The following is a 21,102-nucleotide window of genomic DNA, read 5'->3' as shown; positions in this document are numbered from 1 at the left end:
TTCACGAGGGAGGGAAGAAGGGGGAGAAGCAACACGGGTGCAGGCGTGAGCGTGGACGCCAACTCCGCCGCCATCGACAAACGAAAAAATATGCATTAAAATGGAATAAAAAATGATGTTAAATTATTTTTAAAATCGTACACTCATCGTAGACGCGCGCTAATACCCAGACGGGCTCGATATGAATCACGACTATAAGATACCCGAATTTGGTTAAACTGCACCGCAAAATTTGGGAGTAGTTAGGAATCTAAATCGAAGGGGACAGACACTCACACAACTAGAGTTTTATATATATAGATATATTTTCCATGTTATATTTTCTTTTTTTATGTTTTTGTTTTTGGTTTTTCACTGTTTGATTTGCCTATTAGTGGTTTTATCTCTAATTTAATTTATACAGATATATATCTCATTTGTATACATTTGTATATATAATGCGTGCGCACACACACACACACACACACACACACATATATATATATACACATATATATATGTGTGCATTACGTAGTCGGTCGATTCACCTGAAAATATGCATACCTATGTTAAAGGTGCTGACAAGTTTGCATCACAACTATTTTGTTCCTCAAATGAAAGGCGTCACCTCTAGGACAAAATTCCTCATCTTATAAAATGTGGCCCCAGTACACCCGAATGAAATCGGGTTATATTAACCAAAATGTGAAAAGGGGTCTAAATGGGGCTGGAAGGGGATTAAAATTTCAAAGAGCGGGTGTTTAGGAATTCTCTGTTGCATCAAGCTAAAAAATTTGCGCCAGCCTTTTAATCGTCAATGTGTTGCCGTCCATGATAAAGAAGTTTTGAATGCTTGCCATGGTGAGTCTACTGTCGTGAGAAAGAATCACTTCTAAACTTGGTGTTTACGAATTTTCTTTTACATCAAGTTCAAAATTTTACACCAGCCGTTAAACTGTCACTACGTTGCTGTCCGTCGTTAACAAATGCCAGCCATAGTGACTCTACTATCCTCAGATTCTATCCCTTCAAACTTTGGTTTCCAATATTTTATTATTTTTATTCAGCTCGCAAGTTCGTCTGTCCCTTTTAAATGTTAGCGTTTTGCTGTCTGCCTTGAAGCAGACCTTTCCATTGCCACTGCCTCATATTTCTGATTGATCTTTCTAAATATTTTCTTTCTCAACTTACTCAAGATCTTCTGTTGTTTATAAATGGGAGAGAGATAGATAAAGATAGAGAGTAAGAGAAAGCGAGGGAGAGTCATAGAGAAAAGAAAAGCAAGAGAGTGGGAAAGTGAGAGAGAAAGGAGAGAGAAACAAATACGGAGAATCATCATCATCATCATCGTTTAACGTCCGTTTTTCGTGCTAGCACGGGTTGGGCAGTGTGACCGGGGTCCCAGAAGCCAGGAGGCTGCACCAGGCTCCAGTCTGATCTGGCAGTGTTTCTACAGGTGGATGACCTTCCTAACGCCAACCACACTGTGAGTGTAGTGAGTGCTTTTTTCGTGCCGCCGGCACTGGTGCCAAGGGGGCTCGCATTGGCAACGATCAGTTGGTGCTTTTTACGTGCCACCAGCACAGAAGCAAGTCAAGGCGGTGCTGCAATCGGCCACGTTCGGATGGTGCTTTTTTACGTGCTGAAAGGAAGCAACAGAAAGTAACAACCACACTCTTACCCACGCGTAGAGCGGGTCACCTTCAGCTAGTATATATATAAAATTGATCTACGTTAAAAGGTCAACAAGAAGAGTACTCCAGTGAGGATCCAATATTACTGTATGCGTTTCACTCCACATATATTACATGCGCTACTAATAGTTTCACGTACATGAGAAGTACGTTCATCAGGTGCTGATTATTCTATGAAACCAACAAGTTTAAACAGAAGACTGGACAAATATGGTTTGCTTTAGCATAGCCTCTTGCTCAGTCCTCTATTTTAAATTCTTGGTTTCTTAGAATAAACAGTGCTTGATGAATGTACATTAAATCATTATGTGTGTGAGTGTGTGTGTGTGTGTATGCATGCAATGGCAGACTGGCTAGGTTGCCAGTTTGCCTGATGGCAAGTGGGCCCCTACGCCATTAGATTCCGTATATGGGGCCCCATGTTAGTATCTATGGAGCTCATCCCCTCAAGTTTGAGAATTTTTTATTCACTCCTGGAAGAATGCATTAATTTGTTTCAGCCTGGCTGTGTTTGTAGATAGTTGAAAAGAATACTTTTAACAAAAAAAAAAAAGAAAAATTAAATGATAGCATTGTAGTTGCGGGTGGGCCCCCTTGTAGGTGAGGTTGGGCCCCCTTGTAGTTGCGGGTGGGCCCCCTTGTAGGTGCGGGTAGACCCCTTGTAGGTGCGGGTGGGCCCCCTTAGTCTCCTGGCAACCAATATTTTTAGATCCAGTTTTCCACTGTATGTATGTAAAAGTTGCTTCCTAATAATGTCCATCATAAAACCTATGTATACCAGACTTAACTAATTAACGTGTTTATGGGTTATTCAATAACATTAGTTTTTTTCTATTTTATTTTCAGTGTGTAAACTAGGTAAATTTGGACTGAACTGTGCAATTGCTTGTCACTGTGCAAACAACAGCAAATGCGGCAGTCGGATAGGCATTTGTTCCAGTGGAGGATGTGCTGCTGGTTATAAGGGTATCAATTGTCAGACAGGTAAGTAAATACGTGAGCTAAACATGCCAGCCGGTTTGGTAATGTTGTTATACAAAATTGTTTTATGAAGTTGCAATGAAAATGCGAAATCACTGGTGATCTGGCTATGCCCCAGATGGTGAAGGGGACCTGCCTCCCATGTCAGTCATAAGATAAGTGCTTTATCATGGCTAAGGGTTGTTTTAACCCTTATTTTTAGCAAAGCTGGTGCTAAATTGTACCCTTAGTCACTTTAGCGATGTATATTTATTCATATATATATATATATATATGTATAGGGAGAGTTTACAAAAAAAACAAGACGAAGACAGGTGGTGTACAAAACAAACAGATGTATTAGTATAACGCTCAGGAATAGAAAGTCTTTTACGTTTCGAGCCTATGCTCTTCTACAGAAAGGGACACAGAAAAAACAAGGAGAGAAAAAAAATGTGTGTAGTGGCTAACGATCTATCATGGCGACTGATATGCATATATATATATAATATATATATATATATATATATGCATACATATATACATATATACACATATAGATATATCGATATGTATTTCTCTGATGAAGGGAAATACCCTGAATTTAGACTGGTCTACTGGTCTTGTCACCACTAGATGGTAGGGGTTCATTCCCCTGCTTGTAATATATCGGACACATGTGTCATTAACCACTTGGAGATGTTCTCCTGGGGTTAAAAAAATGGTAGTAACGTAGATCTGTATGGAACAGCCATGTTGAAGTGGCAACAAACACTACTTTATATATATATATATATCAATAATAACAATAATAATATATATGCATATATATATATATATATATATATATATATATATATATATAAACTTATAGATATACAGAGGTAGTGGGCAATTTTTTGTTATCTAGGTTGCTCAATTAGCTGTGGTGTAGTCGACCCAGGGCTTATTCTTTGTAAGCCTAGTACTTATTGTATTGGTCTCTTTATCCGAACAGCTACAGAGACGTAAACACACCAGCATCGGTTGTCAAGCGATGTTGGGGCGACAAACACAGACACACAAACGCACACATGACAGGCTTCTTTCAGTTTTATATATTTATGTCCCGACATCCAATCTGTCCTCGTCAAGTCTTCAACCCATAACTCATCTATTTGATACCCACTCCTTCATCACTCTTCTAAATATGGCACAGCTGAGATGCTGTAATTACATGAGCCCCCAACCTACCCACCCTTCTCCCTGGAACCACTTCTTTTTGCCACCCATTTCGTATTCACATCCCTTGCTACTTTGTTTTCTTCTCAACACCCATCCCCTCCGAACACCTTGTATCTGCCTTTCACATTCCCACCCGCTTCGTTTGTCACTACCAGTTCCACAATCCTATACAGATGATTATTTCTCTTTCAGTCTGCAAAAGTGGAGCATTCGGTCCTAACTGCCAGAATATATGTCACTGTGCTGACAACAGCAAATGTAATTCCCAGTTGGGGATCTGTTCCAGTGGAGAATGTGCAGCAGGTTATGAAGGAAACAGCTGTCAAAAGGGTAGGTTACTTCCAAATTTTATCTTTTGTACCCAGTTTTGGTTTCCTTTGGCTGGGAACGATACCATTTTCATACAACAGAGTGGTTAGAGTTGCTTAAATTAATCTTTATATATTACTAGACTGCACACTAAAGTCTAAATGGCTTGGTAGACCACATGCTAAATTGGCAACATATATCCAGAATCGTCTCTTTTACTTGCTGAAAGAATAAGAAACATGGACAAATGTCTTTTTCTAAAATTTTTTTAATTGTATTTCAAGATGGTCATTTTTTCCGTTTTGTTTTTGTTTTGCCAAATAAACACACGCACTATATATTTGTTTTTCACTCGTTTATTACTGTTTTTATTTTAACTCATGTCCATTGTCCGGAAATCTTTCGTCACACATCTGTGACCTCTTCAGCAACACTTTCCATCCTCATGTGTGCTCTTGCTCTGCCTAGTCCATTCTCTGAGAATACATGTGTTTATTTGGCAAAAAAAGAAATAAAGACCGTCCCGAAGTACAACAATATCTGTTTCAATGCAGGGTTTCACATCAGGAATCTTGCAACAAAAATTTATAAACATTTTTTTTTTCTCAATATTCCTTGCATTAAATATCCCAACACTAATTTTGCAGATTTATTATACAGATTTATACTTCTGCTGTAACTATTCTTTATATATTACTCAGAATGTAGATATATAAAACAATGAAACAACAATTTAACTAACTTAGAAAATTACTATTTTTAAATCACACAACGTGAGATATTCAGCAACAGTACTTTGTAGTAAAGATTGTTTGCCAACATAACATGGCAGTCCTGCTTTAGGACGAATGTTACTGTAATTTAGCCCTAGGAGTGCTAGATTCCCTTGTTCGAAAATATGAGGACACAGATCATATCATATAGCCAGCTGGAGATGATGTATCCTGGGGCTAAATTACAGCAACATTCGTCCTAAACCAGGATTACCATTTTTATGTTGGCAAACAATCTTTACTCCAAAATACTGTTGCTGAATATTTCACATTGTGAGATTTAAAAATAGTAATTTTCTAATTTATAAATTAGTGACTAGTTGTCACTTTGAAAACTATATATTTTGAACGGGAGTTTGACAGTGCCACCTCTAGCTGAACAATTATTCTGTGCTGATGAAGAGAAATAACCCAGAAATCTCGATACACAGATATTGTTTTGAGCTGACTGGGGGTGCTAGATTCTCTTGTTCGAAAATATAAGGACACAGATCGTGTCGTACAGCCAGCTGGAGACGATGTCTCCTGGGGCTAAATTACAGCAACATTTGTCCTAAACTAGGACTGCCATGTTATGTTGGCAAACAATCTTTACTACAACAATTTGACTATTTTGAAATTTAAGCTGATTGAAGTACAGGTACAGTTGATTATTCTTTATCTTGTTCAGTTTTGTTTTGTGCCTCACCTATGGTTTCGAATGTCAAGTAATGCCTGAAGGTGTATGATTGCAAATACAAGCAGCTGGAATGGAGTTTCTCCGAAGGATGTCTGGAATAACATTTAAAAGAAGTTCAATGGTATGACAGAATTGACTACAATAATATTTTTGCAGGAAGCATAATAATATTGGTTTCAAATTTTAGCACAAGGCCAGCAAGTTCAGGGGGGTGGATAAATAAATTTCATTGACCCCAATGTTTCGCTGTGGAGGCACATGGCCTAATGGTTAGATCAGCGAACTCCCAGTCGAGGGATCGTGGGTTCGAATCTCAGACCGGACGATATGTGTGTTTAAGAGCAAAACAACTAAGCTCTACGCGGCTCCGGCAGAAGGTAATGGCGAACTTCTGCTGACTCTTTTGCCACAACTTTCTCTCACTCTTTCCTCCTGCATCTTGCAGCTCACCTGTGACGGACAGGCGTCCTGTTCAGGTGGGGAACCTATACACCAAGGAAACCAGGAAACCGGCCCTTATGAGTCAGGCGTGGCTTGAGAAGGGACAAACAATGTTTCACTGGTACTTCATTTATTGATGAAAGGCAAAGTCAACCTTCATGGAATTTGAACTCAGATCTTAAAGATGGACGAAATGCCACCAAGTATTTTTCCCAGCGTGCTAATGATTCTGCCGCTCATAATCTTAGGGAGCACGATAATATTGTAGATGTAAGTACATTGGTATGGTTGAAAAACTTACACAGATTTGGTAGACTAACCATCGTTTCTTTTTCTTTTTGTCTTCATATTTATAGTTTGTTCCAGAGATAACTTTGGACCAAACTGTCAGCAAACATGCCACTGTGCAGACAACAGTAAGTGCAACCGTCAGACTGGGAAATGCTCTAGTGGAGGATGTGCTCCAGGTTATGAAGGTAGCAACTGTCAAACAGGTAAGATATACATTTTTGTATGCTTTATATTAATCTACCATCTTCCTTTGAAATAAATGAAATAAATAATCAAACAAGTTAGATCTCCAGAACTATATTAACCCTTTAAAATTCAGGTTACTCTATCAAATGTAATGCTTATTTATTCACATTGTTTTGAATTAGCCATGTGATATCTCAGAGCTTTGAGACTTCAATGATGTGTTATTTCTTGCAATGACATTGTAGGGTAGGTTGAAGGGCCAGATCTGGTCAATTTGAACATAAAACAAGTGGAGTATTTGGGCTTGCTCTGTTAAATTTCATTTCAAAAATATGCATTAAGAAAATTGTATGGACTTAACTTGAGAGTGGATTTAAGTGAAGGATAGACTTAAGTAGAGAGTGAATTTATGTGGAGAGTAGACTTAAGTGGAGGGTGGAATAAGGTCAAGATGAAAGTGGAGATGAAGAATGACATGAGATCATGAGTGAAGTGAGGTGAAACATTGAGTGGGGTTTGTCAAAGGTGGAGCAGACTCAAAGGCCAAGTGAGTATGAGTGGAGGTCAGTCAGTGACATTTTTTTTACACTTGATATTCTTTTCTAACAGTTTGCCAAGATGCAAGGTTTGGTGCCAACTGCACCAGTATGTGCCACTGTGCAGACAACAGGAAGTGCAACCCAGTGTCAGGAACCTGCTCAGAAGGAGGATGTGCTGCAGGCTATGAAGGGAACAGTTGTCAGTTAAGTAAGGACTGCATTGATAATCTTGTTGTTACTGTTGTGGTTTTATAATGACAAAGGATCAAAGAGAAATTTAGTCTCTAAACATTTAGGTTTTTTTTTTCGTATCAGGGGCTGGTAAAAGGTTCGTTGGAAATGACACTTGACTTGTTCGAGCCTCGATATGGTCACTATCCAAGAGAAATAGTTACCAAATCTTTTCCAAAATCGCACCATGTTGTCCATAAAAAACAGTGTAGGAAGACATAGAATATAGTCCAAGATGGTCGCAGCAAGAATGTTCTTGGTCAGAGCTGACCCGAGACTAAACAACAGCCAAAGAATACTACATTAAAATGCATTACATATATATATATATATATATATATATATATATATATATATTATATATATATATATATATACACACACACACATATATTGATAGAAACGGTAAGACAACAAAAGAATGAAAGAGACCTTGATAAATAGAGACCTTGTAAATAGAGGAATTTATCTGTAAATGTAATATGTGACAATTATTCGGTAGCCATGATAGAACTCCAAGTTTCAGATGCCGATGGCTGGATAACTGAAGAGATGGCAGCGTGAATTTCCACCTCAGCATCCGAAACTTGGAGTTTTATCATAGCTACCGAATAAGTGTCACATATTACATTTACAGATATATATATATATATATGTATATATATGTATACACACACACACTAGCAAATGCCCAACTGTCCATTGGATGGTTTGTATAGGTGAAGATGGTTAACTTTGTATAGGTGAAGATGGTTAAGTTGTGGAGATGTTTGGTGGTTGTATGGGATTGTTACTTTTGCTTAGGGCATTAAAGATTCCTGAGACGTTAAAAACTGTTGACTGTTTCTTCTAAATAAGGAAAATCGATTGATAGAGAATCTCAACACAGTAAGCCTTTTCAAAATTGTCATGAGGCCAATAAAAGGAAGGAAAGCTGTTCAGCCTACAATATATACAACTTCCAGTGGAACTGAACATCATAATTAACCTTAAACTTTTGCCACACAAACACTTTTACATTAGGATAAGCACAAGGTGCTCTTCCATAGTACATATCTCATGTTGACACCTATACGTCGGACTGAATGTTCTTTTATCTCCAAAGTGATATTTAAGCAATAAACAGTTCTTTGGCTTTTGCATTTGGCGACTGTTGCTTTACGTATTTTATTTCAATTTTCACCGGCATAGTGGTAAGAACTACGGGATAAGTAACATTAGTTTCAAATAAAAATATAAATGGAAGTTTTAATCACCCGATGGACAGGCAAACAGAAACTGCTATTCAATAAAGGCACAAAAATACATTTACAACGGGGTATACTGTTGTGTTCAATAGTACTGTACAGATTAATCTTGGCAAATAAAAGTAGAAATTTGTGAAGTGTTGGTAAGACATTCACTGAACTTAATCACCATATACTTGTTTTGAATTAATTCTCTTTCGTGATAAAGTTTGTTGTTTTTGCTATCTTTAGCCCAGAACCATTTTTAGATTTGGCGATATTAGCATTTTGTGTCCTAAATAAAAATAATTTTTAATAATCACACCATGACATCAGATACCATGGTGTGTCACTAGAATATTCATTATTAAGAGTAAAAACGTGATTTCTTTATACATTATTTAAGGGCTGTTCTAAAGAGTTCTATTTTATTCAATAAATTACGCCAAAACTATTACAGAGCACAGCAGTCCCCGGTTTTTAGTTTCAATATCTCTTACAGTGCAAATATTCATGTTAAACCCTTCTGCTATGGAAATCAGATATATCTGCTGAAAATTTCATAACCCTTAATGGCAGAAAACAGTTTTATGCCAACCTATCTTTTTTTTTTTTGAGGAATGTCATGTTTGATTCTATTGAGACCGCCTCGACTGGCTTCTGTGCCGGTGGCACATAAAAAGCACCATCCGAACGCGGCCGTTGCCAGCGCCGCCTTGGCTGGCTTCCGTGCCGGTGGCACGTTAAAAGCACCAACCAATCGTGGCTGATGCCAGACTCCCCTGGCACCTGTGCAGGTAGCACGTAAAAAGCACCCACTACACTTGCGGAGTGGTTGGCGTTAGGAAGGGCATCCAGCTGTAGAAACACTGCCAGATCAGACTGGAGCCTGGTGCAGCCCCTGGCTTCCCAGACCCCGGTCGAACCGTCCAACCTGTGCTAGCACGGAAAATGGACGCTAAATGATGATGATGATATTTCTCAAGTTTATTAACCCTTTTGATGCCAACCCACCTCAGACTGCTCCAGGTTCCATGACATAAACTGACTGTCTTAAAGTGGTCTAGATTATAAATCAGACTACTAAATTATATGATAATTTAGACCAACTAAATTTATATTTGGAAATTATATGGAGATCATTAGAACACTAGAAAAAAAATTAGCTGTATTTTGTGTTCTTGCTCTTTCTTAGAAGTCAACTATGCTTCATCCTTTTGGGGGGTTAATAAAATAAACTTCAAGTCAAATAGTGAGGTCAATGTAACGAAACAAGTAAAAGAGTAATAGTAATAATTTCTAATCTAAGCATTCCATTGGTTACAACGACAAAGGTTCTGGTTGATCCAATCAATGGAACAGCTTGTTTGTGAAATTAGCATGGAAGCAGCTGAGCACTCCACAGACACGTATACCCTTAAAGTAGTTCTCAGAGAGATTCAGTGTGGCACAGAGTGTAACATGGCTGGCCTTTGAAATACAGGTACTACTCATTTTTGCCAGCTGAGTGGACTGGAGCAACTTGAAATAAAGTGTCTTGCTCAAGGATACAATATGCCTCTAGGGATTGAACTCAGGGCGTTACAACCGTAATCTCTAAGCTTTGTGCCTTCACCACGTACCCTATTCTATTTAATGTTTTAATGTTTTTTTGGTGTTTAATTTCTACAGAATGCAGAAGTGGTAAATTTGGTCACAACTGCGTCAATTCCTGTCACTGTGCCAACAACAGCAAATGTGACGCTTTGACTGGCGTTTGTTCCAGTGGTGGCTGTGAAGCTGGCTACCAAGGAAGCAACTGTCAGAAACGTGAGTAAATTTAGCAGATCATCTCTTTAAATTGCTAGAGATGGGGGTTCAACCCTTTAGCATTCAGATTATTCTGTCAAATTGAAATGCTTATTTATTCACATTACTTGAAATTAATCCTGGATTATCTTGTATTTTTGAGATTTCGATGTTACAACTGTTTATTTTTAGAATGACATTGTAGGGTAAGTGTGATAGGCAAGATCTGGCCTCTTTGAACCTAAAGCAGGTAGAATATTTTGGCCAGATATGGCTGTTTTAAATGCTAAAGGTTTAAACTCTCCAGGTCTAGAGAGGCCTGGAGTATGTTAACAGTTAACTTATTTCAATTATTACACTATGGCCATACTGGAGCACTCACTTTGCTAGTGATGGGAATTAAACTCTCCCAATCTAGAGAGATGTGAAGTATGTTAACAGGTTAAAATATACAAGAATTATATTTCTTAGAGTTTTTAAAAATTTATTTCAATCATTAGACTATGGCCATCCAGGAGCACTCACAATCCAGTCATATTGGCCCTAGTACTTTTTTTGTCTATTTAAAGTCTATTTTGCAAAGTTAGAGAAGATAAAGACAAACACCATTCAATTCAGTGTTTGTGCCTCTCGTTACCTCTAGTCGTGAATGTTGGGTAATGACTGAAAGAGTACAAGCATCCAAAACGGAGTTCTGCCGAACGATCTCTGGAGTCATGTTACTCTACAGTGTGTGTTGCTTGGAGATCATTGAGTCTCTCAAGGTCAAGCCACTACTCCTCCATATTGGGAGGTCACAACTTCGATACTATGGATCCACTCAATTTTTTTGATACTGATTTACTATCAGGAAAACAAATGCTTCTTGAAGTCATTACAGGGTTGTCTCCCTTGTAGGTACACTGTGCTGATGAGAGCCAGCAAGACAGGAATGCATTCACTGCTGCATCGGAGGGCAACTTGGAATGACTTTTGGTGTTTTTTTAACACCATTGAGAATTCTCAATGGCAAATAACAATGAATACGGCGTTTTTACAGAGCAAATATGTCCCAGACATATTTCAAAAGATCTAAACTTTTGTTTAAAAAGACATTGTATTATAACAAGTTCCAATTTGACTTTCAAATTCAAATTCTTGCTCCTCTAGATTTTTAGGAAAACATCTTAGTTACTATTGTTTTTTAGCCCATGTCACCTCTAATTTAAGAAATCTATGGTCAAAAATATTCCAACCATGACCATCCCATCATTTTCTAAGAATTGGGGACTGTATTATCCAATGTGAAAAGGGAAGGCCTTTTTCATGGTTGTGGTTTGGTAGAGATTTTTACTGTTATTTCTGGAAGGACGAGCAATTACTTAGAGGTTCCTTCACTAGTTCAGTTTTACCAATTTGGGATTACAAAATGGAAAACTAGAATCTGTGATTGTTTATTAATAAATAACTACTTCTATATTTCAGAGTGCCCCAGTGATAAGTTTGGTAAAGACTGTAGAAGTACCTGCCACTGCTTTGTGAATAGCTTATGTAATCCTAAGTCAGGCACCTGCTCAAGTGGTGGGTGTGCCCCTGGCTACGAAGGTAACAACTGTCAAAAAGGTAAGTAGAATTTAGAGTGAAATGAAAGCAAGTCAACTGCTCCATTTTTGTATTTAGAGTTTCTCAATAGGCACAGGTGTGGCTGTGTGGTAAGAAGCTTGCTTCCCAGCCACATGGTTCCGGGTTCAGTCCCACTGTGTGGCACCTTGGGTAATTGGTCTTCTACTATAACCTCAGAACGACCACAGTCCTGTGAGTGGATTTAGTAGATGGAAATTGAAGGAATCTTGTTTTATATATATGTATATATATGTATATATGTATGCATGTATTTGTGTGTGTGTCTGTGTTTGTACCACTGCCATTGCTTGACAACCAATGCTAAAAGAGACTGATAGAATAAGTACTAGGCTCACAAAGAATAATTTCTGGGGTCGATTTCTTCGACTAAACCCCATTAAGGCTGTGCTCCAGTATGGCCACAGTCATATAATATAATCATATTCCACCAGATGAAGCACACACATGTCTATTGCTGAACAGTATTCAACTATATAATAAAGAACATTTTTTCTACCATGGTATTTGAATATAAACTCAGCAACTCAATTTAAAGCTAGTTTGTGGTACAGAAACAAATATTGTGAAATACTATCAAGGCCTGTTATCTTCCATTCTCATGTTATATTATCCTTGTATTAATCTTATACAAAAAGGACTTCTGCATGTGTATCTGGCCCTGGAATATACCCTACTGTATAACAACACAAGAGCTCTTATACACATGTTACGAGGTTTTTGTATCATTTATATGAAATATATTTATATATACATAGGTGTGGCTGTGCAGTAAGAAGCTTGCTTCCCAACCACATGGTTCTATGTTCAGCCCCACTGTGTGGCAACTTGGGCAAGTGTCTTTTACTACAGCCTCGGGCTGACCTAAGTCTTGTGAGTGGATTTGGTAGATGGACACTAAAAGAAGTCCGTTTGTGTGTGTGTGTGTGTGTGTGTGTGTGTGTCTGTGTGTGTTAGTCTCCCACCACTGCTTGACAACCAGTGTTAGTGCATTTACATCCCTGTAACTTAGAAGTTCAGTAAAATAGACTGATAGAATAAGTACCCGGCTTAAAAAAGAAGTGGTGGGGTTGATTCATCTGACTAAAAATTCAAAGCAGTGCCCCAGCATGGTGTGTTCCCTCCCCTGACAAACACACAGATAGACACACATTCTGTGTTTTATATATATAGAGAGAGAGATAGATTATTAGTATATATACTGACCGAGAGCATAAAGTATTGGTGTGAAATTTTGGCACAAGGCCAGCAATTCTGGGAGAGAGGATAAGTCGATAGCATCATCCTCCACCCTCAGTGCTCAACTGGTATTTATTTTACCCGCCCTGAAAGGATGAAAGGCAAAGTGGACCTCAGCAGATTTGAACTCAGAATGTAAGGGCAGATGAAATGCTGCAAAGTGTTTTGCCCATCATGCTCACGATTCTGCAAGCTCGCTGCCTTCCAAGACTATAAAATATAAACAGAATGAACAGTTGTTTAATGATACAACAACCTTTTAAATGAATGTGTGTTTTTTTTTATTATTAACAAGAAATCTTGTTTCTTTGAAGTCTGCAAGAATGGTACGTTTGGCACCAACTGTAAAGGTACGTGCCACTGTGCTGACAACATCAAGTGTGATTCTCACACGGGCTTTTGTTCTGATGGAAGATGTGCTCCAGGTTACGAAGGAAGAAACTGTCAAAACGGTGAGTGAAACATCTATTTTCTTTAAAGTAAAATCTACTTGGAGACACCATCACTTGATTCTTACTCTCTCCTAAATGTGAACAGCCATGTCTCTCCTCTACAACAAAAGCCTATTTCTTTACTACCCACAAGGGGCTAAACACAGAGAAGACAAACAAGGACAGACAAATGGATTAAGTCGATTATATCGACTCCAGTGCAAAACTGGTACTTATTTAATCGACCCTGAAAGGATGAAAGGCAAGGTTGACCTCAACGGAATTTGAACTCAGCACATAACAGCAGACGAAATACCGCTAAGTATTTCGCCCGGCGTGCTAACGTTTCTGCCAGCTCGCCACCTCTACAACAAAAACCTGCTCTACCCCAACCTCTTCTCTTATACCTCGACCCTTTCACATTCAGATCTCTTTGTCAAATGTAATGCTTATTGATTCACATTGTTTTGAATTAACCATGCATTGTCTCATAACTTTGAGATTTCAATGTTATAATTGTTTATTTTTAAAATGGCATTGAATATGGTCAATTTTAGCATTAAACATGTAGAATATTGGGGCCAAATGTTGCCAGATTAAATACTAAAGAGTTAGACCTTTTCCTCGGGTTTTGTAGATTTGCTAACTGCCTCACGATTTCAATACTGGTGGCACAAAAAAAAAAAACCTAAATCCGGAGTGGCTGTGTGGTAAGTAGATTGCTAACCAACCACATGGTTCTAGGTTCAGTCCCACTGCGTGGCATCTTGGGCAAGTGTCTTCTGCTATAGCCTCGGGCCAACCAAAGCCTTGTGAGTGGATTTGGTAGACGGAAACTGAAAGAAGCCTGTCGTATATATGTATATATATGTATGTGTATGTGTGTATATGTTTGTGTGTCTGTGTTTGTCCCCCTAGCATTGCTTGACAACCGATGCTGGTGTGTTTACGTCCCCATCACTTAGCGGTTTGGCAAAAGAGTCTGATAGAATAAGTACTGGGCTTACAAAGAATAAGTCCCGGGGTCGATTTGCTCGACTAAAGGCGGTGCTCCAGCATGGCCACAGTCAAATGACTGAAACAAGTAAAAGAGTAGAGTAAAGAGACATATTGTAAAGTAGCAGACATTAAAACTGGCATCCAGCTGTAAAAACCATGCTAAAAGTAAGCAGTTTGCTTCTATGTAACTCATATCCATTTAACTAGTTTTTGAATTGCCAACCCATCATCACTGTATATTCCTATTTCTGAGTAGTTAGATGTAATTTTGTGTAAGTTGAAGGTATAAAAGTCACCAGCTCACATAGTTCCTCACTACCATGATATATACCTGTGCTAACATTGAAAAAATCATTGCTTTCTTTCATCCATGTAGATTCGTCATTGAAAAGCAGAGATTTTCTTCATCGATAAATAATACAGTGTCTTCATATACTTCAGTGCTTTTGGTAAAGAGGGTTATAGAAATTGACTTGGAAAACTTGATGTCATTTAGGGTGAAGTTGTAGCTGTCTTTATCTCTGCTGCTGAACTAGCTGGTTTCAATACCAGTGTGTTTTACTGTAGTAAACTGGTAGATTTTATAAGTTTATTGTTAATCATCATTATCATCATCACCAGCACCATGTAACATCCATTTTCCCTATTCGCATGGGTCAGATGGTTTTTGACAGGAACTAGCAAACCAGAGAACTGCAGTACGCTTCATTGCTTGTTTTGGCATAGTTTCTGTTGCTGGCTGCCCTTCCTGTGCCAACCACTTTACAGAGTGTGTCTGTCTGCTTTATTCATGTGGCACCAACATTGGTGGGGTCACCAAGTAACTTGCAAGACAAGGCCAATCAGCAGAGAGTGGAAGTAGTATCGAGGGATGTGGCTTTTTGCCGAGGGATGAGAGATTAAAGTAGGATATGAAGGGGCACTGAAAAGTTGCTGGTTTTGGGTAAAAGAAAATAGAGGAGGGTCAACTAATTATGATTTTATTCAACATACACACTTTTTGCTGTGATCCTTCAGTTTTTCTAAGCCCTGTATGCATACATACATACAAACATATGTATGAGGGAGTGCTGGAAAGTTTCTGGCTTTGGGTAAAAGAAAATGCAAGAGGATCAGTTAATTATGATATTGGAATGTTGGGCCTCCAACCAGGCCTTTTGCGATACCCTTAAAGCCAGGAACATCCAGCACCCTCTCTTATGTATGTACATACATACATTCATACGTATGGGCAGGCGCTGAAAAGTTCCTGACTTTAGGTAAAAGAAAATACAGGAGGATCAGTTAATTATGATTTTATTCAACACATTCCTTTCTCAGATTCACACACTTATTACAGTGTTTCTTCATTTTTTTCTAAGCCCTGTAAAAGAACTCCAAAGGTTTAGCCTCCAACCAGGCCTTTTGTGATAGCCTTAAAGCCAGGAACTTATTAGCATCCCCTTGTGTGTGTGTGTGTGTATATATATATATATATAGGGAGAGTTTATGAAAAAAAACAAAAGATGAAGACAGGTGGTGTACAAAACAAACAGATGTATTAGTATAATGCTCAGGAATAGAAAAAGTCTTTTACGTTTCGAGCCTACGCTCTTCTACAGAAAGGGACACAGAAAAAACAAGGAGAGAAAAAAATGTGTGTAGTGGCTAATGATCTATCATGGCGACTAGTGCCGGACAGAAGGGTGTGTGTATGTATGCATATATATATATATATACATATATATATATACACACACGAGAGGGTGCTGAAAAGTTCCTAGTTTTGGGTAAAAGAAAATACAGGCGGATCAGTTAATTATGATTTTATTCAACATATTTCCCTCTCATATTCACAGACTTATGGCAGTGGTCCTTCAGCTTTTCTATCTAAGCCCTGAAAAAACAACTCTGAAGGTTGGGCTTCAACCAGGCCTTTCGCGATACCTTTAGGGCCAGGAACTTTTCAATGCACCCGCATAGAGGGACAGAAACAGTTGTCTTGCTGTAGAGGAGATACATGACTACTCCAGTTGGGAAAAAAGAGAGGAGGGAGAAGACGATGAAATCTGCACCATTTACTTGCCTAGCTTTGGCCTGGCCATTGTGCAATTTGCTTCATTGTTGTAATTATAGGGTGATGTGAATTTTCTATTGTAAGCACAGATGTTGCTTCTCTTGTTTTTGACATGTTTGTTACAGAAGAATTAGTGCAAGTGTACTTGTCTTCTAAGTATAAAAGTTTTGTTTGTTATTTCAACCCATTATCAGAATAGCAAAGACATAAAATGACGATAATGTTTTGTGTGAAAATGTGTATATTTTGGTGGGCTTTTTTTTATGACTGGATCTGATTTGAGTTGGTGTTAGAAATTTTTATTGTACAAGGTGCGTACAAAAGGTATCCAACTTCATTTTTTTCTCATCAAAACTAATATTGTGTGGGTAGAATCTACTGGCTGGGAGGTGATACCAGCCTTCATGTACATGTACGAAAATTTTTGCAATGGCAGGTTGTGTCAGTCCCCAGCTGTTACACCTTGAGTACAGATATGTCATATGTGCTTACTCTTTTACTTGTTTCAGTCATTTGACTGTAGCCATGCTGGAGTACCGCCTTTAGTCGAGCAAATCGACCCCAGGACTTATTCTTTGTAAGCCTCATACTTATTCTATCGGTCTCTTTTGCTGAACTGCTAAGTTGCGGGGACGTAAAAACACCAGCATTGGTTGTCAAGCGATGTTGGTGGGACAAACACAGACACATATATACATATATACGACGGGCTTCTTTCAGTTTCCGTCTACCAAATCCACTCACAAGGCTTTGGTCGGCCAGAGGCTATAGTAGAAGACACTTGCTCAAGGTGCCACTTACCACACAGCCACGAACTGAACACATGAAGCAGAAATGTCACATTAAGTTTTGTCTAAAGCTTGGTGTTGCTCAAGTTCAGAAGATTCAGCTGGCCTTTGGCAATGATTCTGTGAGCAAAACTTGGATCAAGAAGTGGTACAACGGCTTCAAACATGGCTGACCCCCGTGGAGAACCAGGCACATTCAGTCAGGTCATCCACAAGCCAAAAACAAGGAACTGATTGAGAAGGTTCAGTCAACCATCATAGAAAATCATTTGTAACAATCTAGGAAATTGCTCACAAAGTGGGAATATGCACAGGATCAGTTAATTCCATATTAACAGAGGATTTGTGCTTGCAGTGGGTGAACAAAGGTTTGCATGCTTTTTGAATACATCCCATAATCCAAGCTTTTCTTATTTCTTTACTGCCCACAATATTACCAAAGCTGAGAAAATATATCCGTCCCTCCTCCCACACACACACTCAGTTCAATTAATTTGTGGTTTGGTACTCCATAAACATACTATATATATATATATATATATATATATATATATCTTATAAAAATAATGTTGAATATGATGTTTTTGTTTATTTTTCAGTCTGTAAGTCTGGCTACTTTGGTCTACGCTGTGCCAATCCATGCAAATGTAAGGACAGTCAGAAATGTGATCCCAAAACTGGTCATTGTCCAAATAACCAGTGCCTACCAGGTTATACTGGACACAACTGCCAAACTTGTGAGTAGCTTTATTTTACAAACTTGCAACATTTTAATAGTTAATAGGCAAAACCTGTATGTGTTGATTTGTTCCCAGTGTGCCCCTTATGTAAATGTGTTGGTTTGTTTGCAATTGTCCCGTTTGTAAATGTTGACTTTTTCACAGTGTACCTGTTATTGCTGAGGGTATCCCCTTTGGTGTAAAAGACCCCACTTCAGTCACAAATGACCAAGGGATTGCACTAAGGAAATACTCCTCCGAGGCACTCGTCTGGGCAAGGTTGTTTGTGGAAGACCAGCAGTCGCCCATGCATATCAGCCTCCCTTTTCCATGCCACCAATGTTGTCCAAGAGAAAGACAAATGTTGATACACCTTGGCACCAGTGACATCACAACTCATTTCTACAGCTGAATGAACTGGAGCAGTTTGAAAATAAAGCATTTTGTCAAGAACACAACACAACACATAACCCGGTCTGGGAATGGAGCTTACATCATGATTATAAGCCCTATGCTCAAACCACTGAACCATGCACCTGCACTGGGTCAATAAATATAACAGTTCAATTCAGGAAAATACGAACCTTGTTATAAATGGATTTTCCTTCTTTTATATTTAATGCCGAACCTAGTAAATTATCAAAAAGAGACTGCTGTATAATTATGAAATCATTTTTTTCTTGTTTTCGAATTTATAACTTGCTATATTCCATGTCATCTTTCCAGCTTGTCCAGCCAACAGTTTTGGGTCAAACTGTCAGAAAGTTTGTCATTGTGTGCAGAATGAACACTGTAATCGAACCAATGGGTTTTGTGGTAAGAGCAGCTGTGAAGCTGGTTATACAGGAGTTGACTGTCAAATGGGTATGTTATTTGCATTTGTTTATTAGTTTAATACATACCAGTACACCTATGCTTTGATGGCTATATACAAAATGACTATCAAACAGGAATATTATATGCATTAGTTTACAACTAGTTAATATATCAAAGCCATTGACGGCTATATAGAAACTGATTGCTAAACAGGTTTCTTATTAGTTCTTTGGTACCCAGTACACATATGTTACTCAGAAATAATACTGTGTAACACAATCTCTGTTCTTGGGTAGCAACTGTTATGACACACCACTAAAACATGGATGGATGATGTTTTGCAATGTTGTTTATGATTATACTTGCTGTGCAAAAGAGTCTGACATTTTAGCTTATTAGCTCTCCAAAAGTGATAATTCTTTTCAATCAGCTAAATGATACAATAACTGAAAGTAAAAATAATGTGATCTTCTTTCGATTTACATAACCTACATTGAGAATCTACATGAGTTTTGTCTATTTGGCTTTTATTCCATTAGTCCTCAATGCCTAATCTTGTGCTGCTACTAACAATTTGTTTTGTCTCCCTTTTAAGCATTTCTTTCTTCAACCATACCTCACTATTACTATTTTCTGTCACTATCTTTACGTTCTGAGTTCAAATTCTGCCAAGGTCAACTTTCCCTTTTGTCCTTTCAGGGTCAATAAAATAAGTATCGAATGAGTACTGGGGTCGATGCAGTGGACTTATCCCCTCCTTGAAATTACTGATCTTGTGTCAAAATTTGAAATCATTGTCGTTGCTGTTTTTTGGCTAAAATACAGAAATCAAAAGAAAATGATTACAGAGGATAATAATGTAACATTCAGTGTGTGTGTATGTGTTGCATGTACATTGTAAATACAAAACTTGTTTACATCCCCGTAACTTAATGGTTCGGCAAAAAGAGACCGATAAAATAAGTACTAGGTTTACAAAGAACAAGTCCTGGGGTCGATTTCTTCAACTAAACCCCTTTAAGGCAGTGCACCAGTATGGCCAGTCAAATGACAAACAAGTAAAAGAATAACAAAAACGAACAGGAACGCTAACAGATATACACTTGTGCACAAATACACAGTTAAAAAAAAAATAAATGCACCCTTTTAAAGCCTAGCCAGGCTCATGGGCCCGGTTTCCCGGTTTTAATGGCGTATGTGCTCCCCAGCTGGATGGGACGTCAGTCCATCGCAGCATTACTCATTTTTGCCGGATGAGTGGACTGGAGCAACGTGAAATGAAGTGTTTTGCTCAAGAACACAACGCGTCGCCCGGTCCAGGAATCGAAACCACAATCTTACGATCATGATGCTGACACCCTAACCACTAAGCCACAGTTACTCAAATATAAATACATTGGTGAATTTATACAGGGTACTCCGCCCAAGTCTAGACATTTATTGTAAATTTAATTCAAATTTCTTTTATTTCAAACTAGTACAAGGTTAGTTTGAGCATGCATTCAATTAGTAGAAACACCCTGTATGTTAGTAGAAACACCCTGTATGTTACAGTTGGATGCTCTTGAATAATTTAAGCCACCCACAGAGCGAAATACAACGTGTTTCCTTTCTTTTACATTCTTTCTTCATCTGGTTAAACTTCCATAAAGCTAAAATTATTCATGATCAAAAATACAATGCTAAACTTTAAGCTTCATACATGTGTATACACAAATACAGGCATGGGTAAAATAAGTCCTGGGGGGTCAATTTGTTCAACTAAAAGTGCTGTTCCAGCATGGCCACAGTAGTCAAATGACTGAAACAAGTAAAAGAATAGAAGAACAAAAGGATATTCTTTATTGAAAGTCTTGAAACTTTCATTAATATTTGAAGTTATTATTATTTTCTATTTCAGAATGTAAAAAGGGACATTTCGGTTTGAACTGCAAATATTCATGCCACTGTGCTGACAATGACCATTGTAACTTTAAATCTGGAGTATGTTCCAGCGTAGGATGTGCTGCTGGTTTCAAAGGGGACAACTGCCAGTCAGGTCTGTATTTCTGATTTTGTCACTAATACATTAACTGCTCCTCTCCCAATTTAAGGGACAAATATTTAAAATTTAA

At 38.2% G+C, this 21,102-nt stretch overlaps 1 protein-coding gene across 15 annotated transcripts in view; it reads left to right on the top strand.

Annotated features, from left to right (window-relative positions):
* Positions 1 to 21,102, top strand: part of LOC115224513 (fibrillin-2-like) — a 202,202-nt gene that overhangs the window by 143,156 nt on the left and 37,944 nt on the right. For all 15 annotated transcript variants that reach the window (XM_036513124.1, XM_036513126.1, XM_036513125.1 and 12 more), the window contains 10 exons: positions 2,520 to 2,657; positions 4,050 to 4,187; positions 6,416 to 6,553; positions 7,146 to 7,283; positions 10,204 to 10,341; positions 11,785 to 11,922; positions 13,494 to 13,631; positions 18,053 to 18,190; positions 18,899 to 19,036; positions 20,889 to 21,026. In XM_036513124.1, coding sequence (XP_036369017.1) covers positions 2,520 to 2,657; positions 4,050 to 4,187; positions 6,416 to 6,553; positions 7,146 to 7,283; positions 10,204 to 10,341; positions 11,785 to 11,922; positions 13,494 to 13,631; positions 18,053 to 18,190; positions 18,899 to 19,036; positions 20,889 to 21,026 — 1,380 coding nt within the window. The remainder of the gene's footprint in view (positions 1 to 2,519; positions 2,658 to 4,049; positions 4,188 to 6,415; positions 6,554 to 7,145; positions 7,284 to 10,203; positions 10,342 to 11,784; positions 11,923 to 13,493; positions 13,632 to 18,052; positions 18,191 to 18,898; positions 19,037 to 20,888; positions 21,027 to 21,102) is intronic.

The sequence above is a fragment of the Octopus sinensis genome, linkage group LG25 (genome assembly GCF_006345805.1).
Source record: "Octopus sinensis linkage group LG25, ASM634580v1, whole genome shotgun sequence".
NCBI lineage: Eukaryota > Metazoa > Mollusca > Cephalopoda > Octopoda > Octopodidae > Octopus > Octopus sinensis.
The sequence above is the reverse complement of the archived record's forward strand: the minus strand, read 5'-3'. Positions and strand labels throughout refer to the sequence as shown.